The sequence below is a fragment of the Sporothrix schenckii genome (assembly GCF_000961545.1).
Source record: "Sporothrix schenckii 1099-18 chromosome Unknown Cont42, whole genome shotgun sequence".
Lineage (NCBI taxonomy): Eukaryota > Fungi > Ascomycota > Sordariomycetes > Ophiostomatales > Ophiostomataceae > Sporothrix > Sporothrix schenckii.
The window spans coordinates 1,167,233-1,195,176 of NW_015971143.1; the positions used below are offsets into that span (position 1 = coordinate 1,167,233).

Consider the following 27,944-nt stretch of genomic DNA (forward strand, 5'->3'; position numbering starts at 1 on the left):
GTCATGCGGCTGGTTTTTTAACAAGAAAAGAAAAAAGAAGAAAAGAGAAGAGAAAGAAGAGAAAGAAGAGAAAGGAAAATCGGCGAGTCGAGATATAAATGGATGGGCTTCCACTTCCCGAACTGGCCAACCCACCATCGTGCCTTCCGCGAAAAGGCAATGTTTGTTTATTTCAGTGGCGTCAGGGGCACTCAGGGGTGACGGTCAAGTGTAGCCTCAAATGGGAAAGAGAGAGATACATATCAGGAAAGAAGGACCGGCCATGAACGGTACGGTGAAGGAAAGACTTGCTTCTACGGCAGGCGCAACCGATCCGGGGGTTGAAAATGGAAAGTGTGACCGGAAAGTGCCTGTAAAAAAGGTAAGTCTCCTTGCGTGAGCTATTCATTTTATGTCCATAAATATTCACAATCTTAGGCTTTCGTTTATTACTATATATATACGGCATGGTTGTTCACTTAAGGTGGTGGACCGAAGGGGATCCTGGGCAAATGATGTGAAAAGACCCTCCTTCCCCGTCTTGAATTCTCGAACACTCAAAATGCTCCTTCCACAAGCAGGATTACTTTCGGTGCCGAATTTTTATGAAGAAGGAAGGAGTGTCTCTGATGTTCAAAGAGAGATCCACTTCGTTTGAGAGGGAATGTTCAAAAAAATGCTGGCTATGCGTGTACGTTGCAAGTTCCCAGTATCGCGAATTCCATTTTAGGAAACTTTGAAAAGCGAGGAAAGAGCGCAATGGTGACGGGAGGCAAGTGCAAGAGATAGAGGTTCCATTGGAGGGGCAGATAGGAAAAACACGATAAGCGTCTGGTGAGAAATTACATGTTCTGTTCTCTCGATTCTTTCTAAAAATTGGCTATTTGATATGTCGTGGGATATTGTTCCATTGAAACGCATCGCGGTTCGACATGTTCTGCTCTTTATGGCCAGCGTTCTCATCGGTCTGATCATTGTATTTCCCCGCCCGGCCCCTCTTTCTCTTAGCACGGTATATGTCCAGAACGGGGAGGAGCAGTACTCGCAAGTCGCTCCTGCTATGTCTGCCTTCAAGGACCTCTGTGCAACACTTCCGGAAGGAGCTTCGTCACGTCGATGGAGATTGGCCCCACTTGCTTGCGCTCTTGCCGTCTGTGACGCAGCTGCCATTAGTCCGTCCAGTCAAGAGTGGACTGGTATATGCACATTGCAACTCGAGAAGGTTCTTTAGCCCAGGAAGCAGAAAAAACGCGAACTGGGAGTGAAAGTATCTTCATAGGGAGGCGAGAAAGGAAAATCTGATCTTCTTTCCAGTAAGCTATCCTCGAGGTCAGACGTCTCGAGCGGCTCCACCTTGTCCTCGTAGTTCCTTCCCCAGTCACTCCTTCCCTAGTTACTACTTTCATAGTTGCTCCTTCTCCAGCTGCTTCTTCCCCAGTTGCTCCTTCCTGTTACAATAATTTGCCCGTGCCTGACACTGTCCTAACCTGTCCACATCTCTCCAATGGTCGCTTCCTCTAGAGAGCAGTACCTGCAAAAGGAAAGGGCAGCCCATGTGTATGCGGCAGGAGCGACATGTTCTATATGAATGTCGACGTCACGCTTAGATACAAGCTGTTTTATGAGCAGGTGCGTTTGGTCACCGTACCTCGTCCTTTCCATATGTAGATACAGGATTCGGCTATACATGGCAAGTGCACTTCCTTTGCATACTCCTCCTGTCCCCTCTGCCTCCTTTGCTCCATCCCCGTTCCATTTTTTATGTCCTCCTTCGCGGTCCACGTGCACTGGTCTACAAGGCGGAGGAACTCGTCATTACCTTTGGCGCAGGCGCACGTGCACCGGCATGCCGTCCTTGACGTGTGGCGGGCCGTGCTTGCTGACCTGGTACAGCCGGTCGCCCCAGACGGTCGCCTTCTTCTTGTGCGTGGCCCCCCGCTTCGCGTCCCACTCCGCCCAGGCCTCCTCGACCTCCAGCGTGCGGACCACGAGCGCCAACACCATGGTCATCTCCGTCATGGCCATGTGCTGGCCGACGCAGTTGCGGGGGCCTTGCTCAAAGGGCCGGTAGGCGTTGCGGCGCGGGTGCAGCGGGTCGTCCTTGTCGGTGGTGAGCCAGCGCTCGGGCACAAACTCCAGCGGGCGCGGCCAGTAGGCTGGGTTGCGGTGGATGGCAAAGTTGGCATCCCAGAGGACGCACATGTCGGTGGGGAAGGCGACGCCCTCGTAGCCCGAGCCGGCGGGGCCATAGAGGGCAGCGCCGGGCGGCGCGGCGCGTAGGGTGCCGACGTTGGTGTGGATTCGCATGGACTCTTTGATGACGGCCGTCGTGTACGGCAGCTGGCCGATGAGGTGGGGCGCGTCACGCAGACGGTCGGCCGCGGCGTCCGGGTCCGGGCCCAGGACGGCGTCGTGCTCGGCCATCATGTTGGCGGCAACCGTGGGCTCCGTTGCGAGTGTGCGGAAGAGCCAGGCCAACGTGAAGGCGGTCGTCTCGTGGCCGGCGAACAGCGTGTGCTTGGTTTCGGCCACCACGTAGTCGAGCGTGGCGGCGGTGTTGGCATCGGCTGGGCTCTCGGCAGCAATCGTTGTGAACAGCGTGTCGACCAGCGTCGTACCGCCTGCCGGGGGCTTGCCGGCCGTCAAGGCTGCACGACGCTCTTCCAGGCGGGGCGCGAGGTACGCATCCATGCAGCGTACGTTGCTCCAGAGCTTGTACGTGACCCACGGGTTGAAGAGGGACCATACATTGCCAATGTGGGTGAAGACGCGCAGTCGGGGCAGCGTGTCGAGCATGGCCGCGGTCATGGGCGTCAGCGGACTCGTCTGCTCGTGCAGGCGGACGTCGAATGTGAAGCGACCGATAAAGTCGAGCGTCAACATCGTCGCGAGCTCCTCAAGGGTGAAGACGGAGCCCCAAGCACCATTCTTGCCGGCGCGGCTCACCAAGATATCCCGGAACACCTCGACCTCCTCCATCAGCGCCGGCAGCCGCGCGCGGATGGCCTGGGCACTGAATCCCAGGTTCATGCGGCGGCGCAGCTTCTTCCAGGCCGCGCCGTGGCTGGACGCTACGTCGAGGTTGCTCGTGAGGGGCCGCAAGAAGTGGCCCTGGGCCTCGGCCTTTTCCATGTTGACGTCCTGGGTGAACTGGGCGGACATGTCGGGATGCAAACTGAGCATGAACGGCATGGAAGCGGGCCACATGTCCAGATAGACTGCGGGCGGGCACGCTGTGTACTTCTTGTCAAACAGGGTGCGCCAGTTGTCTTGAATGAGCAGCATGAGATAGTCGCCATGGACATCGCCCGGCATATCTTTCATGAGCTTGCCAACAACGCCAAGGTGGCCCAAGATGGGATGATGCGGGAGCATGGGCTGCCACGCGGTTAGCCATGTGCGGGAACACGAGGGACGGGATCTCGACGTACAACACCCTGACGCTGGAGACGCTGGAAATGGCTGCGCACGACATAGGCGCGGTAACCAAACCAGAGCACCGTGGCCGCCAGCAGCCAGCCAGCGGCAGTGGCGGCATGGCTGATCGTAAGCTCGATTGCCATGGTGCACACAATGAGTTGCGATGCGAAATGATGGAAAGCAGAAGACTTATCGCTAAAATGACTGGTGGTTGAGAATTACGAAGAAAAGGGACCAAAAAAAAGGAGGAGAGAAGAAGGAGAGAAACAAGATGAAAAAAGAAAAGAGGAATGGGGAAACCCAAAACAATCGAAGGATCGCCAGCCCAGCCCTGTGGATTGGAAAGGCGTGTCGTCCAGTCCTCCGTACGGTGTACTCCGTACGGAGGCTAAAGTGTAAGTTTACTGCCGCCTTGTGGCGCACAGACCAGCTGCCGTTCCTTTGGCGGGTCTTGGCAATGTCAGCTCATCAGACTGCGATTTGATGTTGATTTCAGGGGTTGCAGGATGTGCCCAAGAAACGTTTTTTGGATCGAGCACAAAAGAGGTCAAAATCATATTGTACAGTTCATTCATAGTTTTCACACATGTCAGAAAGAATAGTCATTTTCGTGGAGAACGTATCTAGCGCCGAGAAAAAGGAAACAAGATAAAAATAAAGATAAAAATAAAACGACAAGAAATAATCGCAAAAGAGAACAAAAAAAATACGTCAAATACAAGACAGGCAATATAGTAAAGCAAGGTTTCAAGTAGACACCAGTAACACTCATGATCTATATTTTAACTCTCCCACCCGTATCGTCCGTCTACTCTGACCTGCATCACAAATCGTGCTGCTTCACAGCACAGTGCTCTCAGCCCAGCAGGTCGTCCAGGCCGTTGCCCGTCGGTGCCGGGTTTGTTTTGGCCGAGGAGGATGCCGGCGTGGACGACGACGAGGCCGGCGCGCCCCAGATGGCCGCCTGGCTCTTCTCCTGTGCCAGCTGGCCCATCGAGGGGCCCTTGGCACCGGGGCCCGTCTTCTTGATGCCGGTGCTGGCCGTCGACCACAGCGAGCCAAATGCGTCGCTCCCACCCGACGACGACGCGGCAGCGGGCGCCTTGGCCACCGACGACGCGCTGTTGGCGGTGGACACCACCGGCCGCAGGGCCGCCATGCCGGCCGCCGAGCCGCTGGTGGCGGATTTGTTGAAGGACGACGTGCTGGCGGCGCCAAAGATGGACGACGCGGCCGTGGACGACGGGAAGACGGACGAGGTGCCGGTCGGCTGGGCCTGGACGGACTGGTAGTAGTTGGGCTGGGTGGGCTGGTAGCCGCTGACCGGGGCCGCCCGTTGTTGCTGTTGCTGCTGCTGCTGCTGCTGTGGTGCGGCAGGCGGCGCGTGGAAGGCGGCGTAGTTGGCGCCACCGTTGCCCGTCGCAGGCGGCGGCGAGATGGACGATATGCCGACCATACCGGCCAGGTTGGCCTGCTGGGGCGCCGAGACGGGCTGCGGTGCGGCGAACTGGGCGCCGGCGGCGCTGGATGTGGTGAGAGGCGGGCTCGAGAGCGCGGCGAGGCCGGCCAGGGGATCGCTGGAGGCGGCAGAGGGGGCGGCAGCCGTTGGTGCCGATTGGAAGTCGTCAAAGTCGTCGTCATCGTTGTTGGCCGCAGCCGCCAACGGGGCAGACGACGTGCTGGGCACAGGATCGTCAAACGAAAAGAGGTCGACCTCGGGCGCCTTGGCCTTGGGCGGCGCCGCGGGTTCGGCCGTCGCGGCCGCCGATGCCGTCCGCCGCGACGACGACGTCGTTGCGCTGCTGCTGCCGCCCGTCGTGCGCTTCACGCCGGCACGCGCCGCCGACGAGGTGGGCGCCCGCGTCTCGCCCTCGTCGAACTCGTCGTACTCCTCGAACCGCTCGGACCGCGAGCCGCCCATGGCCGTGCTGCCGCCCGACTCGTTGTAGTCGCTCTGGCCACCGAATCCGCCGCCGTCCCCGTACACACCGCCCGAGTAGCCGCCATAGCCGCCGCCGCTCGAACTGCTGCCAAAGCCGCCCGAGTCCGAGCCAAAGCCGCCAAAGCGGCTGTTGCCCATGCTGCTGCCGACGCCTGTGTACTTGCCCTTGTTGGCGCGGGCTTTTTTCCGCTCGGCGCGGATGCGGTCGACGTCGCCCAGCAGCTCGGCCAGCTCTTTGGCGCGGTTGCGGACGTTGATGCCCTGGTCCTTGCCGTTGGCGTCGATAAAGTGGAACTGGCGCAGCATCTTGAGGAGGGTGAGGTGCGAGCGGGCGTCGTCAATGACGCGCTCGGAGCCGTGCTTGACGAGGAACTCGAGCAGCTGCAGGGCCTTGTAGATCTGGCGCCACTCCTCGGCGGCCTTTTCGGTGAAGCGGCGGTAGATCATGGGCATGATCTCGTTGAGGGTCTGGTAGTTGAAGGTGCCGTTGGCAATTTCCTGCATGAGCGTCGACGAGGCCCCCCAGGGCTCGTTGTTGGTGGCCTCGCGGACCTTGGACTCCATTTCTGTGTAGTTCATGACGGCTGCATAGACACGAGAAGAAAGAACAAAGGGGTCAGCAAAGCCAATACGGGCTGCCAAAAGTAAGGTTCTCGGGCTGTCTCACCATTTTGCACTTTCCGCACGCCGGCCTTGAGGTCGTACAACGTCAAGTTGGCGACGGACTCCTTCAGGTTGCTGAAATCCATTGTGTCGATGTCGGAGGGGGGCTGTGGAGGGAGACGGAGGTTGTGAGGCAAAAGTGAGACTCAGGGTCCAATTCGGAAAAAAGGCCAGCCGTCCAGGCTGTCGTGAAGCTCGAATCGATGAGGGCTTGCAGCGGCGACGAAACTGGGAGAAGGTCGTAACGGGGGAGGATTCGGGGATGTCCGATTGGGAGATACGTGGACGGAAGCGGAAACGGGTGCGTCGCGAAAGGGGTGGTTTGAAGATGGCGATGGTTGGAGGGAGATGCTGCCAGCTGGGCCGGGATGGTCAAGGCGCTATGCCTGGTACGGACGGGCGTCCCTGATTGGTGCAGGCCGCTGTGGGCAGCAGTAGGATTTCGAGGAAGGAGCAGGGCTGGCGACGACCTGAAACTAATCACGTGATATGTCGACTTATGTCACATGTTTGCATCTGACTTTTTGACAACCAAATTCGTTCACCAAGAGGCAACTTAGTCAAGTCCAGTACCTACAATAGGTCATTCTCATCTGAACTGTTGACTGCAGCTTGGCAATATTGCGTGGGCAGGAAATCGTCCTTGTCCGGCGCTTCCATCGGAGCTGGGCGGAGAAGAGCGTACCTTCGACGTTTATGCACTATTTAGTGCCTTTTAGTGCCTGAGGCAGGTAGGTACAGCGGGCTGGAACGCCTGGAAGTGGCCCCGCGAGCGCCAACTGGGCGGTAGTCCAGGCCGTGGCAGGCCCGGCAATGATGAGCGGTGAAAAAGCTTTACGTGCCATTTTGGACGAGCTCTTGAAATGCCGTTTTTGAAGCTTTTGGAGCTCTTGCGCATTCTTGTCTGTGAAATCACCAGCTCTCGTCGCCAATTTTTGCCATCTTATCACTTTCTGATATCTGTAAGGTGCGTACTGCTTTTCCTTATGTCTTGCGGTCCTTTCCGTGTCTTCCCAGTGTCTGGCCAGCCGACCGAAGACGTCACCGCTTCAGAGCTCTCTCCAAAAGTCAAAAAGCCAACAGTCACATCGTCCGTGAGTGGCTCAGAGCTCTCCTCGAAGTAACTGCCCAGCTGCAGCTCTCATTCCAGCTCGTCACTGTCATCAACCGACCATGCAAGCTTGGATAACTGGCATTGACTGTGTGCTGAGTGTCTCTGATGCCGTGATGCCGAGTCGAGTCGGGTGTTCACTGCATCGTCCTGGTGCTTTGTCGTTTTGTCTCTGGCTGCCCACCTTCCCGCTCGTCCTCCCACTTCTACCAACCTTCTTCCCGTCTCGCTGTGCGTCCTGCATGGTCAATTGCGTGTCCCGAGCGGCATGTTGCACGTGTGTCTGATGCCGTTGCCAGGCGAGCCAGGCTCTGCGGAGTACAGACACACAGGTACAGACACACAGGTTTTCGTTTCCATGACGCCTGCTTCATACCGGTTGCTCTGCATCCTTTCTTGGTTCGCCTGCTCTTGCCTGTCTTCGTCCTTGGCCCGTCATTCCCTGCTTTCCCCTAGAACGTGCATGTTCCTTGCCCGTCCTCCATCCCCCGTGAGCTTCCATGGCAGCGTGGTAACAATCGATCCCGTTGAGCCACTGCCACCAAGCCGCTGAGCCACGCCCATGCGCCCTGTCAGCACGTTTTGACCAAACAAGGCAGCGCCAAGCGCTTCGGGAACAACACAAAGTATCCATCTTTGTGTTTCGTGTTGCCCTGAGTGAGGCCTTGCTAGGGCGTCGACGGTTTGAGCGGGGCACACTTTTGCGGGACAAATGGGATGGGGCGAGGGGCATGGCACAGCTCTAGCTGTGTTCATGCAGCCAGCAGCTGAACAAGGTGCGAGGACAGTCAAATCACTCATTGTGATCCCCAAATGCACAATGGCGTCAATGGCATCAATGGGCTGAACGGAGAGGCAGCGAAGCAGCTCATCCTTACCAAGGATATTGTGCTTTCTCTCTACTGTTTGTGCAAAGAGGGGCAAGAGCAAGTCCTGACAAGATCTAAGCAAGTGCCAAGGCAAGCTCACGGCAACGAGAAAGAACGACCGTGGACAGGGAGGCCAGGAGAGGGGAATGGGCGCCAGGCCGGACGCGGTTGGTGGGGAGATCGCTGAGGTGTGGTGCAGCGTGCAGGAGGTGCAGGAAAGCTGCAGTGGCGCAACGGGACGCTAACGTTTTGGTGGGGTAGCAAAGGAAAAGAATCGAACGAAACGGAAAGAACGACCTGTTTTGAACACACACAATAAGCAAGAATGCTGACAAGCAAAGCACAAAGCACACCACAAGCTCAGCTCCCCCTCCTTCCTCCTTCCGTCTACAAACAACCATGAAGGGCCCACTGGCAGCCAGCATTCTCCGACCCCTCCTGCCCCGCCAGGGGACTATTTGTTTGGGTGCTGCCCCTCGATCGAGCTTTTCCATTTCTTCATCTCCTCTTTTCTCCCGCACTCTCTCTTCCTTCATCACCAACTCTCCTCTGACCAGCAACACCAACACCACGTCCCGCACATTCTCATCCTCCCCCGCAAACAACATGGCCGGCGACCCGAGCAACAGCAAGGTGTACTTTGACGTCGAGTGGGAGGGCCCGGTGCTCAACGACAACTTCGACCCCGTCGGCAAGTCGGAGAAGCAGAAGGGCCGCATCACGTTTGAGCTGTTCGACAAGGTCGTCCCCAAGACGGCGCAGAACTTCCGCGAGCTGTGCACGCGCCCCCAGGGCCAGGGCTACGTCGGCTCGCCCTTCCACCGCATCATCCCCAACTTCATGATCCAGGGCGGTGACTTCACCCGGCAAAACGGCACGGGCGGCCGCTCCATCTACGGCGAGAAGTTCCCCGATGAGAACTTCAAGCTGAAGCACGACCGCGAGGGTCTGCTGTCCATGGCCAATGCCGGCCCCAACACGTACGTGTTACCCTGTGTGCTGTGAATGCCTATGCCAATGCGTGCAAATGCGTGCAAATGCCTTGTTCCATCGCTAACAATTGATAGCAACGGCTCGCAGTTCTTCATCACCACCGTCGTCACGAACTGGCTCGACAACCGTCACGTCGTCTTTGGCCAGATCAACAAGGAAGACGGCTCGTGGAAGGTCGTCAAGGCCCTCGAGGCGTGTGGTGACGAGCGCGGCAACGTCAAGTCGCCCAAGCCCACCATTACCGGTGCTGGTGTCCTGTAAAGCAGAAGCGGCCACATGTTGTTTCGCTTGCACACGTGTGAGACGGTCGATTGCACCGTCTGTCTGCATAAAATAACGGAGGACAAAAACGGGGTCTGTATCCATTACGTTTTCGTGACAGACGCCAGCATAGGGCACATCTGCATGAACTTCAATTGACAAAGGTTTCGAGCTTTTTTGCACGTACAATCTGCGCGTAACCGTGTCCAGGAATCATGTGTAGTCTGTAATTGTAAGCTATGCTCAGAATACGCTCCTCGTCTCGTCGGTCAAGCTGGGCTAGAGCGTAGACAATGCTAATAACAATGCGCATACACGTCGTTTGGTACTCATAAAATACAGATGCAGACCCAAGACCGATGCTCCGAAACGCCCGTGCCAAAAATAGATTGCCCCGTTATGCAAGTAGCCGTGTTCCAAACGTATCATTTTCTTTTGTAGAGTTCCCATCTCAGTCCTCGTCAAAGTCGTCTTCCGCCAAGACGGTCACAGCGGCCGGCTCGAGCGCCTCTTCGAGGCCCAGCCACCGGTTAAAGTACACGCAGTTTGCCGGGCTGACGGGCCCGCCGTCCTCGCACAGATCGAACACGGGGCACAGCCCGCACGGCGACTCGGTCAGGCCGTTGTTGAGCGGCGGCGGGGCGCCCTTGGGCGTGGTGCGCGGCTCGCCGGGCGTGTCGGGGGCGTGACTTGAGCTTGACGCCGAGGCCTCGTCCAGCCGCGCGGCGTTGAGGGCGCGGTAGCCCGTGTCGTGCGAGCCCGGCAGGCGGACGGGCTCCAAAAGACCGTCGTACACCAGCAGGTCCACCAGCTGCTGGATGTCGGCCTCGCCGAGCGTCGTGTTCATCGCCACGCCAGACTGCTCGATGAGCTCGGCGATGCGCCGCACGGTCGGGTACTCGGTGTAGCCGGCGGGCATGGGCAGCAGGATCTGGCGGCGGGCGGTGTGGTGGGTGTGGGAGCGGTGTTTGCTGGCGTGGCCGTTGGTCTCTTTTTTGTTGTTGTCGCCGCCGGTCGACAACGCATCGGCTGTCCGTTTCCGTCCCCGCGTGACCCCTACGGCTGCTGCTGTTGACCCAGGAGAAGCGTCCTTGGTCCCGCCACGGACCACCCCTTTTTTCGGCTGTTTTGTTGCTGCTGCTGATGCTGCTGATGCTGCTGATGCTGCGGGCGCCGCCGTCCGCACGCGGCTCAGGTACGTGCTGCGGTTGCGGATGGCGTCAAAGACCAGCTCCTGCAGCGACTCGATAAAGTCGCCGTCCAGCACGCCGTCCGAGTACCACGGCCCGCCCGTCGCCCGGTCCGACGGACGCAGCGTCGCCTTGATGTACATCTTCTTGCCAATGTTCTCGACGGACTTCATGTCGCGAATGTAGCCGCGCGTCTCCAGGTGCTTGATGCACTGCTTGAGGACGGACTCGTGCATGTTGAGGCGGTGCTTGAGGCTGCGGGCCCAGATGCCGTCGGCGCCCGCGTCGTCAATCAGCTCGTACACCATGATCTGGTCCTGGTTGAGGGTGCGGTACTTGGCGGCGTCCTCGACCGTGCGGTAGCGCCAGCAGAGCCCGATGCGGCCGTCGTTCATGGTCTTGAACAGGAAATCGCTGCAGAGGCCCTGGACGGCCTTCATGAGCAGGTCCAGGTTGCCCTCGGGGATGACGTCAAAGTCAATGAGGTCCTGCTGGCTCCAGAGGCGGCCCTCGCCGCCGTTGTCAACGGCCGCCTGGTAGAGGGCATCTTTGAGCAGCTCGATTTTCGAGGGGTCTTCGCTGGGGGAGCGGGACGACATTGTTTCGGTGGGAGGAGAGGAGGCTGGGACAAGAGTCGTCGAGAGACGTTCAGTTCGAGGTCGAAGCGAGACCGTCGCGAGAGTCAGGTTGAGATCGAGAATCGAGAATTGAGAATCGAGAGATGGCCTCAGTCGACCAGAAAGGCTTTGGCTCGAGTAAGATCCCAGGCTATAAATTCATATCGCTCCGCTGGACAACGTAAAGGTCGTCTCGTAGCAAGTAGCTCGTTATTCAGCGTCTGTCGTCAATGTTGTGGGCTACAATCGTTTGGGAAGACGATCAGCGAAGATCAAGAAGACGATTTCGCTTGGGTTGGCCACGACTTTTTTTGCTGCTGCACCACTCGAACTTATTCTCTGCCGCTCCGTTTCTGCCACAGGCACCTCCCCGCAATGACTCGACGGCGTGCTGGTAGGCGCGGACGCTGTAATTGGGCACTTACCGCCTTCCGGTTTTGGCCTGCTTTGACTTGTTTTGGCCAATAGCAGGCGGCGTTACCGACTTAGAGCCTTAGTCCTGGCAAGTTAGAGGCAAGTGCGCCGGGAAGGCTGCAGGTGGGAGAAAAAAAGTTGTTAACGGCGCGGCAGGAGAGACCGATGACATTCATCAGTTGCACCTGCCCAAGACAGACATGCTAAGGACTGCCCGACTGCATTCGGCAATTCCACTTCCACTTCCACGATCCCTTTCTGTCTCACCTTTACGCTTATCTTCTCCTCTTCACTCCATCCTCCCTCTCCACCACATCCCCGCCCACAACATGCATCTCCGGACGGTGGACCGCATTGAGCTGCCGCCTGCGGCGGACATGCATGTCCACATGCGCCACGGCGACCTGATGAAGCTGGTGGCGCCGACCGTCCGCCAGGGTGGCGTTGACACGGCTTTTGTGTGAGTTGCTTTTTAGGGGCCCACTCGACGTTGTCCGGTATCATCAACTAACAGTGTAGGATGCCGAATCTGGTGTGTCCCGATGGCGCGGTACCCAGGTGGACTTGTGTGCCGGATCGAGCACGGCGCGGTCAGCGACAGCATGCTAACAGCACAGGTTCCGCCATTGACGACGGTTGAGCGGGTAAGTGGCCCTTGTGTCACTTCATTACGCCATGCGGCACTGCACAGACGACTAACAGCGCCAGGTGCTTGAGTACAAGTCCGAGCTCGAGGCGGCGGCCCCCGGCGTCAACTTTCTGATGTCTCTTTTCGTAAGTCAGCCTGCACTCGACTAAACCCAGAGCTCTCACACAGCACTCGCCGCGTCATGAAGTCATGTATCTGTTGCTGACCATCAGCTCCACCCGACCATCACGCCCGAGGTCATTGCCCAGGCCTCTGCGGCGGGCATCACGGGTGTCAAGCTGTACCCGCAGGGCGTGACCACCAACTCGGATGCCGGCGTGGCCGACATGAAGGCTTTCTACGACACGTTTGCGGCCATGGAGAAGCACGACATGGTCCTCAACATCCACGGCGAGGTGCTCGAGTCGCTCGCACCTCCTGGCACCACGCTCGAGGAGGCGTTCCTGCCCACCCTCAAGTCCCTGCACGAGCGCTTCCCCAAGCTGCGCATTATCGTGAGTCCTTGTATCCGGCGGTGTTTCTTCTGTTTTTTTTTTTTTTGCCTAACCTCCCTCCAGCTCGAGCACTGTTCCACGGCCGCGGCGGTCGAGGCCGTCAAGGCCTGCGGCCCGACGGTGGCAGCCACCATCACCGCCCACCACCTGTATCTCACCGAGACGGACGCCTGCTGCGACCCGTTTGCGTTCTGCAAGCCCATCCCCAAGAAGCCCACCGACCGCGACGTTCTCGTGCGCACCGTCGCCGCGGGCGACCCCAAGTTCTTCTTTGGCAGCGACTCCGCGCCGCACCTGCGGCACACAAAGACGGACGCCGCGCCCGGCAAAGCCCCGGCCGGCGTCTTTACGCAGCCGTTTGCCACGCAGCTGGTCGTGCGGGGCCTGCAGGACGGCATCGCGCGCGGCGTGCTTGCCGAAGACGCCATCTCCGAGGCGACGCTGGCCGGCTTCTTGAGCCACCACGGCCGGGCGTTTTACAAGCTCCCTGCCGTGGCAGAGACGTCGACCCAGAAGATTGTGCTGGTGCGCGAGGGCGCCACGGTCCCGCCGAGCGTGCGCAGCGCCGACGGCCGCGTGGAGGTGGGCAACTCGCGCGCGGGCGACGAGGTGTTTACGCTCAAGTGGGAGGAGAGGTAGATTGAGGGGGTTTGTAGGAGAGGCCAAACCAGAAGCCAAAGCGATAGGATAGACAGGCGTTGTGTTGTGGGACAAGCATTGCATGGGATGCTGGGAGCACTTAGGATGCGAGAAATGAAACCACGAGCAAGAAAAAACCGGATTGAATCACTGTGCCATGTTGTGCCAATTGTTGGAATGTTTCATTTACATGTATACTCCCCGCTAGTAAAACTGATACACGAAAAATTAATTCATAAAGTTCTTAATTTTCTGTCTAGAGTTCTTGAAAACACCTCACACGTCAATGTATGAATTTAGTTCAATAGTAATGAGGTTGAATGTACTTTTATCTATGTTTATGATGCCACGCTGACCCATGATGAATGGAAAAGAAACAATAAAAGGCAAAAGAATGCCCCGTCCTCCCCGCTTATACCTCCCCCTTGACACCCGTCGCGCCGTCGCCGTGGGTCGGCTGCGCCTTGTTGGTCTTCTTGCTCTTCGTGTCGTCGTCGTCGTCGCGGCTGCGCATGCCGTCGAGGCCCGTCTTGTGGTCGACGTGCTCGTTGCTCAGGGTCGTCTGGGTGATGAACAGGGAGCCCAGGAGCCCGACGCCGGCCAGCGCGGCGTAGAGGGCGAACATGGTGCGGAGGGCGACCCAGTAGGCGGTGCGGGCGGTCTGGCGGGCGGCGGGGTCGGTGAGGAGGGTGGCGACGGCGTCGACGCTGGCGGCGGCGTTGCGGCCGGACAGGAGGGCGGCGGCGTCCGGGCCGAGGGTGGCGACGAGGGCGGCGTGCTGCTGCTGCATGCGGTTCTGGAAGACGACGCCGCCGAGGACGATGGAGATGGCGGTGGCCATCTGGCGGACGAAGCCAAAGGTGGCGGTGGCGGAGGCGATGTCGCGGCGGTCGACGGTGGTGTGCAGCGACAGCAGGGGCGCCTGGAAGTTGGGGCCGACGCCGAGGGCGGCGACGAGCTCGTACAGGACGATCTTGGCCCAGTGGGCGCGGTCGCCGAGGTCGGCCAAGAGGCCGAAGCCGAGCGCCAGCAGCACGAAGCCGCCAATGATAAAGGGCCGGTAGACGCCCGTCTTCTTGATGGCGATGCCGGTGGCGGCGCTCGCGACGGAGAGGCCGATGGAGTAGGGCAGGACGTAGACGCCGGAGAGCAGCGGCGGGGCGCCGAGGACGGCCTGGAAGTAGAGCGGGAGGTAGTAGCTGCCGGCGACGAAGACGACGCCGTGGAAGAAGCAGCAGACAAAGGAGGCGACGGCGACGCGCGCGCGGAAGAGGCGCAGCGGGATGATGGGGTAGCGGGCGACGCGGGCCTCGATGACGCCAAAGGCGACGAGGACGAGGGCGCCGACCACGATCAGGACCACGACGGCGGGCGACGCCCAGGGGTACAGGACGCCGCCAAAGGTCAGGCCGAGCAGCACCAGCAGGGTGCCGGCGCACACGGCGGCGCTGCCGAGCCAGTCGACGGCGGCGAGGCCGGCGCGCAGGGGGGTCTTGGGGTTGTGCAGGCGCAGGACCAGGACCAACAAAACGAAGCCGGCGCCGGAGATGGGCAGGTTGAGGTAGAAGCACCAGCGCCAGGTGGCGTGCTGGGTCAGGGCGCCGCCGACGACGGGGCCGATGCCGCCGGCGACGGCCCAGACGAGCCCCGTGAAGCCGTAGTACTGGCCGCGGCGGCGCATGGAGAAGAGGTCGCCGATGCACACGTTGACGAGGATGATGATGCCGCCGCTGCCGATGCCCTGGACGGCGCGGGCGACGATGAGCATGGTCATGTTTATGCTGACGGCGCAGAGCAGCGAGCCGACCCAGAATATGGCGACGGCGCCGAGCAGCACCGGCTTGCGGCCCCAGATGTCCGAGATCTTGCCCCAGGAGGGCGCGGTGGCGGCGTTGGCCAGCAGGTAGGAGGAGCCGATCCAGGTGTAGCCAATGGTGCTGTGGAAGTCGGCCGAGATGGTGGGGATGGCGACGGTGACGATGGTGACGTCGAGGGCGCCCAGAAAGAGCGCGGAGCAGAGCGACACCATAATGAGGACGGTCTGCAGCGTCGAGCGGCCGTCTTCGTAGAGTGGTTCGGCGGCCGAGGGCGCTGGGGCGGCAGCTACGTGTGCATCCGTCCCGGTCTCGACAACGTCCTTTTCGTCGGGTGGTGCAGACGGCTGGCCCTCGGCAGGTCCGTCGGAGAGGCTGCCATTGAGGCTGCCGTTATGGAGGGTGGACTGTTCTAGTTCCTTGTCACCCAGTCGGGGCTCGTCGTCTGAGACGGCCATGGTGTGAGTTGTGTGCGTTTCTTGTGTAGATGTGAAGTGTGGTGAAGTGTAGATGCAAAGTTAGATGTATGGTGATGCTGATAGAAAATGGACGTCACGATATATAAATCAAAGGAATGACATGATAATTGACGGACTAACCTGACCCGAAGCCAACGTCCGGTGCCGGCGTTGTTTAACAAAGTTGTGCCTGCGGTGTGAGATTGTGTCTACGGCCAGTGGATGCAGAGGCTAGTGCTCCTTATTATGAACTGTCGTGTAGTCCGCTTCTGACGACTCTACTAATTTCAAAGCTACCACTCGACGAAGCAGCTCTGTTTCCGTCTCCCCTGCCCACTTCGTCTCCTAACATTAAAGTTTACGGCCGGTCGGCAAGGATGCTACCCTTTTTGATGTTGGTTCGGGGTTGTAACGTAAAAAGAAACGGACTGACTTTTTTTATAAAAAAAATAATAGAGAAAAGAAAATAAATAACAATAGAAAAAAAAAAAAGAAAAAAAATAGGTGAACGAGAAGTGCCGTCCGACCCGACGCCAGCCATCCATCACGTCGCCCACCTACACCGCCTGGGCGATCCGTCTCCGCAAACACTGGCCAAGCAGATGTGCTGAAAGCTAAAAATTGAAAAGCGGCCGATACGACGCCCGTCCGAAGCTGCAACGTGCGTCTGGCCGCGTTGACTCACTGGGAAACGGTGCAGCAATGTCGCCATTTCAGCCAAGTAATTGCCATTGCGGTCGGAACGTTATGCGGAAAATAACGTGAGAACACGGTACACCGTAAACGGCAGGAATTGCTTACTACGCCGTATGTTGTCCCCTTGTGTCCTATTGTATCAGAATGTTATGTCGCGTTTTCTCGTTCACTGCTATCGAAGACGGTTTACGTTTTCTCTATTTGATGAACCCTCTCGCCTACATGCGCCCAAGGCTATGTCCCTTTTTCCTCTTTGCCTCGTCCGTCGTGCCACCTGCCCACCGGCACCCCACAGACAGAAAGCCCTTTCTCCAGTCTTAGCTCAAGTCTGGGCACCGGCGCCCCCCTCCTGGCCCATCCTGATCCTTTGCCAATGGAAATCTCTTGGACCTTGGGCGATCGGAGCCAGCCGCACCGGTTCCTTTTTTCCAACGATCCACGGGGCCTTTCGGATTTTTGCCTGATGGGGGCATCGTGTCCGGAGGGTGTTAAAAATACGGAGATACAGCACGCGCGTCCATCCCGGCGGCGGCCCAAAAAGGACCAGATTCAAACAAGGGAGATCTCCGTGCATCGTGCAGCCAACAATCCCGATTGCTGCCGCCGCGATCCTGTGTGGCGCCAGACCGATGCGTGGCTGCTCTTTGTCATAATATGCGTACGATGTAGTTTCAAGCCACCCCCCCGGTCCTCGTCACCCCAGCTGGGCCACGGCGGGGCTGTCCATGTGCACAATCTGCACGCCGGCCGCCGCCAGCGCCGCGCGCTCGGCCGGCCACGCGTCCGGGTGCACGGCGCGCGTGCCCTCCTCGACAATGTACGTCACAAACCCTTCGTGCAGCGCATCCAGCGCCGTGCTGCGCACGCAGTAGTCGGCGGCCAGGCCGACGACGTAGACGTGCGTCACGCGGTGCGCGCGGAGGCGCGCGACGAGGCCGCTGTCGCTGACGCGCGGGTTCGTAAACGGGTCGTAGATGGCGCTGTACATCTCGACGTCCTTGTGGGTGCCCTTTTCGACGACCACGTCGACGCGCCGCACGTCCAGGTCGGGCACCAGCTGCGCGCCCGGCGAGTTTTGCACGCAGTGGACCGGCCACAGGCGCGTCTGGTACGACGGCTCGCGTGGGTTCAGCGGGTTGGTGACGGTCGCAAAGTCGACAAACGGCCGCTTGCCCGGGTGGTTGCTGGCAAACGAGATGTGGTCGGGCGGGTGCCAGTCTTTGGTGGCGACGCGCAGCACAAAGCGCGGCCGGGCCAGCAGCTCGTTGACGACGGCGACGATGGCGCGGCCCTCGGCAACGGCCAGGGTGCCGTTCTGTTCACGTCAGGACTGTATCGGTAGGGGGTGCAATTGTTCAACCTTTAAAAAAATACATTTACAAAATAAACTCACAGGTGGACAAAAGTCTTCTTGCAAATCAACGACGATCAACGCCGGGTTGAATGTATTGTCGACCATGGCACGACGACGAGCAATTGCATGCGATGCAGTTGCTAGCAATGACTACGAAGAAGAGCAGGTCGTAGTGCTTGCGGAAAATGGGAGAACATGGCCGGTCTCTGTCGTCGTGCGTCGATGTCGTCAGCGCTGATAAGAAGGGGGGGAGGAGGGGAGCGGTGGAGCTGTGCTGCCGTATGACAGGAGCTGTCTTACTAGAGATGTGCATGTCAAGTGTCAGTACGGAGCACTACGGCGAGCTGTCAGACCACTAAGAGCTGCGGGTATAACAACGGCGTGATAGCAAGTCCGAAGGCCCGTCACGTGCAACACGGCACGACAAGTGCAGCTCTACACAATGCTCTTGTTTGTAAATTGCAGAGCTTCTTTGCTCAATATCATCACATCAACGTTGTATAAGAAGGATACTGCACGTCGGCAGGGCGGCAAATGTCACGAATTCAGAAGGCCACTGGCCGTTGGGCCATGCTAATGAACACATCCCCTGTCGTAGTCGCGGCAATTGTCCGAATACGTGTTAAGAGAAAATCCAGAAAGAGAAAAGCTAGGAAAGAGAATAGCTAGGAAAGAGAAAGCCAGGAAGAAGAAAAGCCAGAGAAAAGCCAAAGAAACAGTCACATGGCTGGACAGGTCGGGGAGTCACCCCACACTTTCCCAGACGCGGCAGAACAGCAAGACCGTGTTGGCGTGAAGCTTTGTGTCTGTCTGCTTCTATTTTTTTTTTGTTATTTTACTTGCGTCGTTGTCTTCGGAAGATGACGATTCCGGGAGAGACAGCCAGCGGGCAGCAGTGTGGGACGAGCTATGCTAAGCGAAGGGCACGACGCGTCGGGCGTACAATCGCAAGCCAAAACGAGCCAAAACGAGCCAAACGATGACCGAATAAGACGGTTGGCCCGATTGATTAGCCCGATTGATTAGCCCGGCCGCATTCTCTTTGTCAGATGGAACGGGAGCAGCCCGTTCAGGGCTCTCAGGGCGTGGCACGTTGTCAGGGCGTTTCTTTGTTGCCTGCAAGGGAGACAAACATAAAGCATGCAAGTGCAAGACGTAAAGGGCGGACACAGTCGAGAAAACAGTGACCGGGAGAAGGGAAGACAAAAGAAACAAAGACAGCAAAGAGTCGTTGCAACTGTCCAAAAGGGGAGTTAAATATATGTTGCGTGGATGAACAAATGAAGAACGATATTCATAATATTGGATACGGAGCACTCGGATATAACAACAACAAGCCCAAGCGTCGGTGGTTTAGTGGTAAAATCTGTCGTTGCCAAGTCGGTCACATGGCCTGACGCAACTTCGACAGGCCCCGGGTTCGATTCCCGGCCGACGCATAATTGGTTTTCTTTTTAAATTACTTTTTTGAACTCCTTCCGAGAGTCATACACTAACTACCAAGTTAGCATCCTCTGTAGTTTGTTTCTCTCTCTCTCTCTCTCTCTCTTTATATATATATATATATATATATATATTTTTAAAAAAAATGGATTTACCTAATTGAACAAGTATTCTCGCTAATACGAAGTAAATATTATTATCATAACCTATTGAAGCCCTTGGATTACCCAGCGAGTCTTCGGTTATTCAACGGTGTCATGGCATACCCAAACACCGTTGAATCTACGGGGATTCAACGGGGTTTCACCGCTTATGTCAGCCAGGCCTTACTAGCGTGCCTGCTGGGCGCGGCCCGCCAGCATGGCCGCCGCCAGCCGCCACGGCCCTGGCCAATTGTCAGGCACCTACAGGCCCCTTCCACTTACTTGTTATTCGCCGGAGATTCTACGGTGCATCGCAGAGTGCCTATGCACTCCCCTCTATAGCTGGCCGCCAGCCTCTAAGGCCAGGGCGCCTCCTGTGTGGGTGCCTTAGGCATGCGTTGATTCAACGGGGAATCTACGGTGTTTCTACAGATAACAATATAAGCTCATCCGAGCCCTCTCCTCTCGATGAGGCGGGGTAAGGATTAGATTTTGCACATCCTACTACCTACGTTTTGGCTGTCTTGCTTCGTGATCCTCTCTCTATTGAACCCCTATCCCTAGGACCCTCTGACAAACGGAGTCCACTGTGAAGCCATTACCTGATCAGAAGGTGCGGCCCGCTGCTGGACCGTTACCAGGCGTCGGTTGTTGTCACCTGATAGGCCCCTCCTTAGTACCTCTGAAGCCATGCGCCTTACGGTATGAATGCCTTTGGCACTTTGGGATTCAACGGTGAATCCACGGTGATGTTTTAGATACTAATATAAGCCCATCCGCGCCCCTCCTTCTGGTAGAAAAGGGATAAGGATTGAATTTTGTAACCACATATACCTAGGTTTTTTGTAATCCTCTCTGATTCACAACCTCTGTCCCTTGGACCTCTGACATATACCGTATTAGTAGTCGCCGTTTCAACGAACATCACAAGCGTCGGTGGTTTAGTGGTAAAATCTGTCGTTGCCAGGTTGGGTTATACGATCCAACGCAAGCTCGACAGGCCCCGGGTTCGATTCCCGGCCGACGCAGAGTTGATTTCCTTTTTGCTTTTCGGGGCGTTTTTTTTGCGTTTTTTTTGCGTTTTTTTTTAATGTTTTCGATTTTGAGTTAGTCCACATTAAGTACTTTAAGTGCCATTCCCCTCTCTGAGGTACCGAGCACTTTAATGGTGGAAGTAGGAGAGGGTGTTCATCAACAGTAATGGTGTTGCGGATTGGGTATCGGGTTTTGGGGTTTTGGTTTGACCCGGGCAGTCATATTTATGTATTGTCAGAGGAGTTATCTCACATCTTTTTTATTGATTCCGTGTTTTTATCGGGTTCAATTCTATCATGTGTGCGGTTTTTTTGCGCCGGGGGGGGGGGGGGGTTTGTTTTACCCCATGGGATTTTATTTTGTCAAAAGTACATTACCGTAATTCTTTTTTTTTCTTCTCTCTTTAAAAAATGAATACACAGAACCTCAGATAATATTCCGCCTCAGTGCCCAGTGGATATCTCTGGCCATACAATCCGACTTTCGTCATCCTTGCTCCAGTATCCTCGGCCGCCCTTCTGGTAGATCTCGGACCGGGCATCAAATGACGCTTCCATAGCATCATGCTCCTCTATCGTATCCTCCAGCTCCAGCTCCGACTCGGGTGCATATTCAGTGAACAGATTGAGTAAGCTGTATAGCTTCAGACGATCCTCGTCCCAGAGAACATATGCCCGATCGCGGAATCCCGTATTGTGGTACATCATGAGCGAGCTATGGAGGGGCAGTTCTTTGTTGGCGGCCCACCATGCCTCAAAGGGACCCCTGTCAGCATCGTGTCGAGGTTCCGATGGTTGAAACAGGGCCTCTCGTTTCTCTTTGGAATAGTCTTGCAGCGGCGTGTCATTGACGCGTCGGTCTTCCGCGTATAGTTCGAGGAGTGTTTCGTGTAGATCCGACCCGTTGGACGTAAACGTAAACGTAGACGTTAGGAGTTGTCGCCTTGCCGTTGTACGAAGGTTTTATTAAAAGTTGATGCGTAAAACAAACACCTTGGCCTAGCTAGAAAGGCATATTATATACGTTAGTATATATATACATAAAAAAAGACGTAGTTTAGTGGAGTAAGAATGTAGTTATTTTCTTACCCAAGTTTGTCTTGAAAGGTTCATATGGCCCGGCGTGAGATAGTCGACGCTCATCTCGCCAAATAAAACATCATGGGCAACAACGTCCCGGGAGGCTTTATGAGTCATATATTAGCATGAAAAATAAGAAGAAAATACGAAAAGAGAGAATAAGGTGAAGGATATGACGGCACCTTTTGAAAATTGAAGTTCGAGAAAGTCTTGCACACAGCCAATCGCCTCGTTTTCCCACGCCGGAAACATGCGTAAAACAGGGCACCGCTACTTGTTTCTTCGTCCGGCGAGTCAGAGTGTGGAAAGAGGCGGAAGTATAATTCCATCCGGTAAAAGGCACGACAGAAGCGAGTGTATTCCTTTGGTGACAGAGACACGCTCTCTCCGCATGGTGCAAATACGAGTCGGGATGACAGAAGTGTCCATGCACTGGTCGAAAATGCCGTTACGAAGCTGTGAATAACGTCGTGCATGTGGCTCATCTGCGACAGTAGTGGGAACGGCATTGTCGCCAGCTGGCTTACAAGCGTCCGTGTCTGCAGCCCTTGTGCCTCTGGCGACTCCGTGTGCAGCTCCCTGTTGAGCTTATCGAGCAGCGCCTGGACTGTTGGGCCGGTTCGCGGACCAACGCGCGATGCTTCCGTCACTGCAACGGCATACGGGAGCAGCTCTGGGGCGATTTGTCGCTGCAAAATGTCGACTGCGACATGTGGGTTTTCTTGGAAGCTGGTGTAGACATGACGGCAAGTGAGCAATGCAGAGGACAAGTTGTGTAGGCTGTCAACGTGCTGCAGCACTGCGTTGATGATCTCGCACGGAAGTTTTGTGATGTGCATTGTTGAAGCTGTTGACAATTTGACGTCTTCATCCTTGTTGTTAAATATATGACGAGTGCGGGTACGATGTTCGAACTCGTACAAAGTACTCTGTGTGTTGTATTTCGTATATGATAGGGCAAGGTGTTCTGCACCGCCCCTTCGCTTCATGGAATAATATCACCCAAGCTTAGTCACCCAGAGTGGCCAGATTTGGCTGCGCGTGTACGGCAGTCGTCTCATGCGCAGTAGTTGCTGTGTCCATCTCGCGCAGAGTAGATGCCCTCCCGTCGACGAACCCAGCATGAAATGACGGCAGCATGCCCATCGTGACGATGCCCACTCCTTCCGCTTTTGCTCCCTGATATTTTGGATCGAGCACTCGAGAATTTTAGAGGAGGATTGATAGGGCCGGTGGGTTCCTCGCGGCTGAGAAATAAAACACGTATCGTATGTGGCTTTTGGGACCGAATACCTCGAGCTTCCAAAAAGAACAAAATACTCTTACTTCGTACTCGGAGATGCGCAGCGAAGCAGCGCAAGGTGCCAGGGACTGGAATTTAGCGCCAAAGGAGGCTTACAACGGTGTCTTTGGCAGCGGCACGCGATGTTACCACGGATTCGCGTGCCGTGTAACGGACGTCGCTTTCTGATTCCGAGCCGACGCAAGATGGAATCTTTCTGATGTCCTTTGGTTCTAGCCTTTCTGGCTGTTCTTACCGGGTTTCGGGTGTCAAAGGCATTTCGATGCTGTTGGCGTCCTCTTGTATGGAGAATTGTGCTGTCTCGCTGTCTTCAATTGGCTGCAACCGCTATACTTGGCACCGTCCAATCCCGACGGTCTTCAATGTAAGTTGTGCCAATAGGAGACAACGACTTTGACGGGAAGCTGCGACGGACGAACTGTGGACCCCACAATTTTTTTTTTTCAAGTCGCAATCGGGAAGGCGCAGCCTGGGCTTTGTCTCGCCGTCCAACCGAATCAATGGAAGGAGCCCACTAACTGCCTTGCATCGTTTTGGTCTGCCCTTTTAAGCCTTCCATTGTGCTCTCTGATCGTCCCTTAACATCTCCCGGCAGCAAGCCTACCCGGGACGGGCAATCTTTGGCGTGCGCTTTCGTTGCTCGAAAGTTGTTTGCCTCGCAATCCTGTTTTTCCTTGGCCTCGGCCTGTAATGATCTCCCGCGTCCGTCTTATTTATTCGCAATTACACAACCTGACAACGTATCTGGACTGCATCGTTCCTTCTGTTTTGAGTTCTGCACCGTTTACGAAATACGTCCCTTGCACCTTCCACGCCACCCACGCTCCATACTCCACGCTCCACGCTTGTTCCTGCCCAGATCAACCACCAAAGTGGGTCCGTTTCTGCCATTGTTCACCGTCTTTCACCATCTGCTTTTTGGGGGGCTTCCTCTTTCATTTTAACCTCCTTTTCCTTCTCATCACCCCCCTTATGCCCTTCTTTTTCTGCCACGACTCCACCGTCGCCACACCGTCCAGTGGTTCTCCTCTTCCCCTATCTCTCCTTTCTGGAGATTTTTCTCGTGTCCCTTGTCTCTGTCTTCTTTTCCTCCCCTTTCCTTTCCCATTCCCTTTTCCTCCGCACTTTGCAGTTTGCAGCCTCACCTTTCTCCCTCAACGCCGGCTCTCGCAAGCTCTGTTCTGGCTGCAATCTCCTCTCGGTAACGGCCAGTTGCCCATTTGCCTGCCGGCTGTTTCGTTGACCATCCGCCAATCCCACTTCGCATGTACGTGTATTCCACATGCCTCCCAATAAACAGCTGCCAGCCTGCCTGCCGTACTCCGTGCCACTCCATTGCACTTTCCCTAGCTTTGTCATCCTGCACACGAGCGTTTTTCTGAACATCGCCAGCTTTTGAAAAGCCTCACTTGTGCCGCCCCCATGCTAACGTCACGCGTCCCCAGCTCTCGACAGTTGACAGTTGACACGTCCTTCGACCTGCCAGCCAATGCATCCCCAATAGCCCCAACGCGAACCACTGTCCACCACCGCCACATCGACCATGATTTCCTCCGCCTCGGCCTTTCTGCCCTCCCGCTTCCGCGGCGAGCAGCCCGCCGCCCAGGCCGCCGCACCGTCGTGGCTCAACAAGAAGCTCACCCCGCTGCTGCAGCTCTTGTCCAGCCTCACCTCCTCCCACCCCATCCACACCGTCGTCATCGTCGCCGTCCTCGCCAGCTCCACCTACATGGGCCTGCTCGAGGAGAGCATCTTTGACGCCTCCCGCTCCGTCCGCCGCGCCGACTGGTCGTCGCTGTCCGAGGGCAGCCGCAGCCTGCGCGTCAGCGCCGACACCGCCTGGAAGTGGCAGCCCTGGGACGTGGACGCGGCCCGCGTCCCCAAGACCGCCGACCACCTCGCCCTCCTGACCTTTGTCTTCCCCGAGTCTTCGTCGGACAGCGCCCCCAAGACGGCCCCGCTCGTCGACAGCGTCCCCATCCCCGCCAACATTTCCGTCTCCGCCCTGCCCTCGACCGCCAACCCGCTCGGCGCCTACTCGCAGGACACCTCGCTGGCCTTTGCCGCCGCCTACGACGACGCCGCCCAGTTCACGTCGGCCGCCCGCGAGATCCCGCTGCACGAGGCGGCGGACAGCATTGCCGACCAGCAGCAGCATACCGACGACGCCTCGGCCACCCGCGTCACCGAGGAGCACGGCCGCGAGAAGAAGATGTGGATCATGAAGGCCGCCGGCGCGGCCCAGACCGGCTCCAGCATCCTGCGCTGGCTGCAGAACGGCTGGGTCGAGTTTGTCGACCTGCTCAAGAACGCCGACACCCTCGACATCATCATCATGGTCCTCGGCTACCTGTCCATGCACCTGACGTTTGTCTCGCTCTTCCTGTCCATGCGCCGCCTCGGCTCCAACTTCTGGCTCGGCACCAGCGTCCTCTTCTCGTCCACCTTTGCCTTCCTCTTCGGCCTCATCGTCACCACCAAGCTCGGCGTCCCCGTCAGCATGGTCCTGCTGTCCGAGGGCCTGCCGTTCTTGGTCGTCACCATTGGCTTTGAGAAGAATATTGCTCTGACCAAAGCCGTGCTGTCCCACGCCCTCGAGCGCCGCCGCAACCTGGAGCGTCCGGCCGCCGCCGCTGCTGCTTCGGGCTCATCCAAGAAATCGTCGGCCCGCGCTGCCGCCGCGTCGGCCAAGAAGGTCACCACCACCAGCTCGCCCAGCGTCATCCAGTACGCCATCCAGATGGCCATCAAGGAGAAGGGCTACGACATTGTGCGCGACTACGCCATTGAGATTCTGATTCTTGTCATCGGCGCCGCCTCGGGCGTCCAGGGTGGCCTGCAGCAGTTCTGCTTCCTCGCCGCCTGGATTCTTGTTTTTGACTGCGTCCTGCTGTTTACGTTTTACAGTGCTATCCTCTGCATCAAGCTCGAGATCAACCGCATCAAGCGCCACGTCGAGCTGCGCCGCGCCCTCGAAGACGACGGCGTCAGCCGCCGCGTCGCCGAGAACGTCGCCCAGAGCAACGACGGCTTCCGCACCGACGGCCGCGGCGAGCCCACCGCCTCCATCTTTGGCCGCCAGATTAAGAGCACCAGCGTCCCCAAGTTCAAGGTCCTCATGGTCACTGGGTTTGTCATTATCAATGTCCTCAACCTCTGCACGCTGCCCTTCCGCAGCGTCGACTCGCTGGCCTCCATCTCGTCCATGACCGGTGGCCTCGGTGGCGTCGTTGCCTCCCCGCCCGTCGATCCCTTCAAGGTCGCCGCCAGCGGTCTCGACACCATCCTGGCCTCGGCCAAGGCGCAGAACCGCGACACCGTCGTCACCATCCTGACCCCCATCAAGTACGAGCTCGAGTTCCCGTCGGTCCACTACGCCCTGCCCACGGGCAGCCGCTCCGGCAGCCACGGCGCCTCCAGCTCGGCCACCGGCTATGCCGCCTCGGACCTGACCTACGGCGGCGTCGGCGGCCGCATGGTCGACAGCATCCTCAAGAGCCTCGAGGATCCCGTTCTGTCCAAGTGGATTATTGTCGCCCTGGCCCTGAGTGTGGTCCTCAACGGTTACCTGTTCAATGTCGCCCGCTGGGGCATCAAGGACCCCAACGTGCCCGACCACCCCATCGACCCCCGTGAGCTGGCCCAGGCCCAAAAGTTCAACGACACCGCGTCCGCCACGCTGCCCATGGGCGAGTACATGCCGCCCACCCCCATCGGCAACAAGCCTATGACACCCGCCCTGACGGACGACGAGGGCGAGCTGCTCGCCATGCGGCCCTTGAAGCAGCGCGAGGGCGCGCCCAAGCCCAGCCCGTCCCAGGCCGACCTGCAGGCCGCCAAGGCCAAGGCGGCCCTGATCCAGCGCACCCCTGCCGAGATGGAGCAGATGCTCAAGGACCAACGCGCCCAAGAGCTGACGGACGGCGAGCTTGTGTACCTGTCGCTGCGCGGCAAGATTCCCGGCTACGCGCTCGAGAAGACGCTCAAAGATTACACCCGCGCCGTCAAGATCCGGCGCCACACCATTGCCCGCACCAAGGCCACGGAGGAGCTCACGGGTCTGCTCGACGAGTCCGAGCTGCCCTTTGAGAACTACAACTGGGACCAGGTGTTTGGCCAGTGCTGCGAGAACGTCGTGGGCTACATGCCCATCCCCGTGGGCGTGGCCGGTCCTATTGTCATTGACGGCAAGAGCTACTTCATCCCAATGGCCACGACGGAGGGCGTGCTGGTCGCGAGCACGAGCCGGGGCTGCAAGGCCATCAACGCCGGCGGCGGCGCGGTGACGGTGCTGACGGCCGACGGCATGACGCGCGGCCCGTGCCTGAGCTTCGAGACGGTCGAGCGTGCGGGCGCGGCCAAGATCTGGCTGGACTCGGAGGCGGGCCAGAATACGATGCGCAAGGCGTTCAACTCGACGAGCCGCTTCGCACGCCTGTCGCACATGAAGACGGCGCTGGCGGGCACCAACCTGTATGTGCGCTTCAAGACGACGACGGGCGACGCCATGGGCATGAATATGATTTCCAAGGGCGTCGAGCACGCGCTCAACGTCATGATGAACGAGGCCGGGTTCGAGGACATGAACATTGTGTCGCTGAGTGGCAACTACTGCATCGACAAGAAGGCCGCGGCGCTCAACTGGATCGACGGCCGCGGCAAGAGCGTCGTGGCCGAGGCCATTATCCCCGGCGACGTGGTCCGCAACGTGCTCAAGACGGAGGTCGACACGCTCGTCGACCTCAACATCTCCAAGAACCTGATTGGCTCCGCCATGGCCGGCGCCATTGGCGGCTTCAACGCCCACGCCGCCAACATTGTCGCCGCCATCTACATTGCCACGGGCCAGGACCCGGCCCAGGTCGTCGAGAGCGCCAACTGCATCACCATTATGAAGAACCTGCGGGGCAACCTGCAAATCTCCGTGTCCATGCCGTCCATCGAGGTCGGCACCATTGGCGGCGGCACGATCCTCGAGCCCCAGGGCGCCATGCTCGACCTGCTCGGCGTCCGCGGGCCCCACCCCACCAGCCCGGGTGAGAACGCCCGCCGCCTCGCCCGCATCATCGCCGCCGCCACGCTGGCCGGCGAGCTGTCCCTCTGCTCGGCCCTGGCGGCGGGCCACCTGGTCAGGGCCCACATGGCGCACAACCGCTCGGCCCCGCCGACGCGCACGACGACGCCCGCCCCGCCCACGCCCAGCGGCGCCCTGACGCCCGTGACAGGCCTGACGCCCGTGGTGCCTGGTGGTGCCGCTGCTGCCGGCGTGGAGCGGTCGGCCAGCACGGCGGCGCTGAGCCCGGCGGCGGTGGAACGGTCGCGGCGATAGGCTGGTTGGGCGGGCGACTGTGTCACTCGGCCAGCATTGGGGAACGTAC

General features: G+C 58.1%; 9 protein-coding genes and 2 non-coding genes across 11 annotated transcripts; 5 read left to right on the top strand and 6 right to left on the bottom strand.

Annotated features, from left to right (window-relative positions):
- Positions 1-1,794: 1,794 nt before the first annotated feature.
- On the bottom strand, positions 1,795-3,542 carry SPSK_01624 (sterigmatocystin biosynthesis P450 monooxygenase stcS; the record flags this gene model as incomplete). The annotated part of the gene is made up of 2 exons (XM_016728532.1): positions 1,795-3,357; positions 3,411-3,542. The coding sequence occupies 2 exons, from the start codon at positions 3,540-3,542 to the stop codon at positions 1,795-1,797; spliced, it is 1,695 nt and encodes a 564-aa protein (XP_016589888.1).
- A 713-nt stretch (positions 3,543-4,255) lies between these two features.
- On the bottom strand, positions 4,256-6,090 carry SPSK_01595 (ENTH domain containing protein; the record flags this gene model as incomplete). The annotated part of the gene is made up of 2 exons (XM_016728504.1): positions 4,256-5,976; positions 6,009-6,090. 2 exons carry the CDS (start codon positions 6,088-6,090, stop codon positions 4,256-4,258), a joined length of 1,803 nt encoding a protein of 600 aa, XP_016589889.1.
- A 2,500-nt stretch (positions 6,091-8,590) lies between these two features.
- SPSK_01963 (peptidylprolyl isomerase) lies at positions 8,591-9,238 on the top strand (the record flags this gene model as incomplete). Its single annotated transcript, XM_016728861.1, has 2 exons — positions 8,591-8,964; positions 9,052-9,238. The coding sequence occupies 2 exons, from the start codon at positions 8,591-8,593 to the stop codon at positions 9,236-9,238; spliced, it is 561 nt and encodes a 186-aa protein (XP_016589890.1).
- A 451-nt stretch (positions 9,239-9,689) lies between these two features.
- SPSK_01745 (DNA-directed RNA polymerase III subunit RPC6) lies at positions 9,690-11,027 on the bottom strand (the record flags this gene model as incomplete). The annotated part of the gene is made up of 1 exon (XM_016728651.1): positions 9,690-11,027. The coding sequence occupies one exon, from the start codon at positions 11,025-11,027 to the stop codon at positions 9,690-9,692; it is 1,338 nt and encodes a 445-aa protein (XP_016589891.1).
- A 761-nt stretch (positions 11,028-11,788) lies between these two features.
- SPSK_01712 (dihydroorotase) lies at positions 11,789-13,241 on the top strand (the record flags this gene model as incomplete). Its single annotated transcript, XM_016728619.1, has 5 exons — positions 11,789-11,919; positions 11,974-12,103; positions 12,162-12,233; positions 12,321-12,602; positions 12,666-13,241. 5 exons carry the CDS (start codon positions 11,789-11,791, stop codon positions 13,239-13,241), a joined length of 1,191 nt encoding a protein of 396 aa, XP_016589892.1.
- A 412-nt stretch (positions 13,242-13,653) lies between these two features.
- On the bottom strand, positions 13,654-15,513 carry SPSK_01584 (uncharacterized protein; the record flags this gene model as incomplete). Its single annotated transcript, XM_016728493.1, has 1 exon — positions 13,654-15,513. One exon carries the CDS (start codon positions 15,511-15,513, stop codon positions 13,654-13,656), a length of 1,860 nt encoding a protein of 619 aa, XP_016589893.1.
- Positions 15,514-16,903: 1,390 nt separating this feature from the next.
- Positions 16,904-17,668, bottom strand: SPSK_01930 (nicotinamidase; the record flags this gene model as incomplete). The annotated part of the gene is made up of 2 exons (XM_016728828.1): positions 16,904-17,524; positions 17,603-17,668. The coding sequence occupies 2 exons, from the start codon at positions 17,666-17,668 to the stop codon at positions 16,904-16,906; spliced, it is 687 nt and encodes a 228-aa protein (XP_016589894.1).
- Positions 17,669-18,905: 1,237 nt separating this feature from the next.
- On the top strand, positions 18,906-19,002 carry SPSK_11232. Its single transcript has one exon. It is a non-coding gene; the product is annotated as a tRNA-Gly (tRNA).
- Positions 19,003-20,079: 1,077 nt separating this feature from the next.
- SPSK_11233 lies at positions 20,080-20,177 on the top strand. Its single transcript has one exon. It is a non-coding gene; the product is annotated as a tRNA-Gly (tRNA).
- Positions 20,178-20,627: 450 nt separating this feature from the next.
- Positions 20,628-22,102, bottom strand: SPSK_01706 (uncharacterized protein; the record flags this gene model as incomplete). Its single annotated transcript, XM_016728613.1, has 4 exons — positions 20,628-21,126; positions 21,175-21,182; positions 21,273-21,367; positions 21,505-22,102. 4 exons carry the CDS (start codon positions 22,100-22,102, stop codon positions 20,628-20,630), a joined length of 1,200 nt encoding a protein of 399 aa, XP_016589895.1.
- Positions 22,103-24,109: 2,007 nt separating this feature from the next.
- On the top strand, positions 24,110-27,895 carry SPSK_01389 (hydroxymethylglutaryl-CoA reductase (NADPH); the record flags this gene model as incomplete). The annotated part of the gene is made up of 1 exon (XM_016728304.1): positions 24,110-27,895. One exon carries the CDS (start codon positions 24,110-24,112, stop codon positions 27,893-27,895), a length of 3,786 nt encoding a protein of 1,261 aa, XP_016589896.1.
- Between the last annotated feature and the right edge of the window lie 49 nt (positions 27,896-27,944).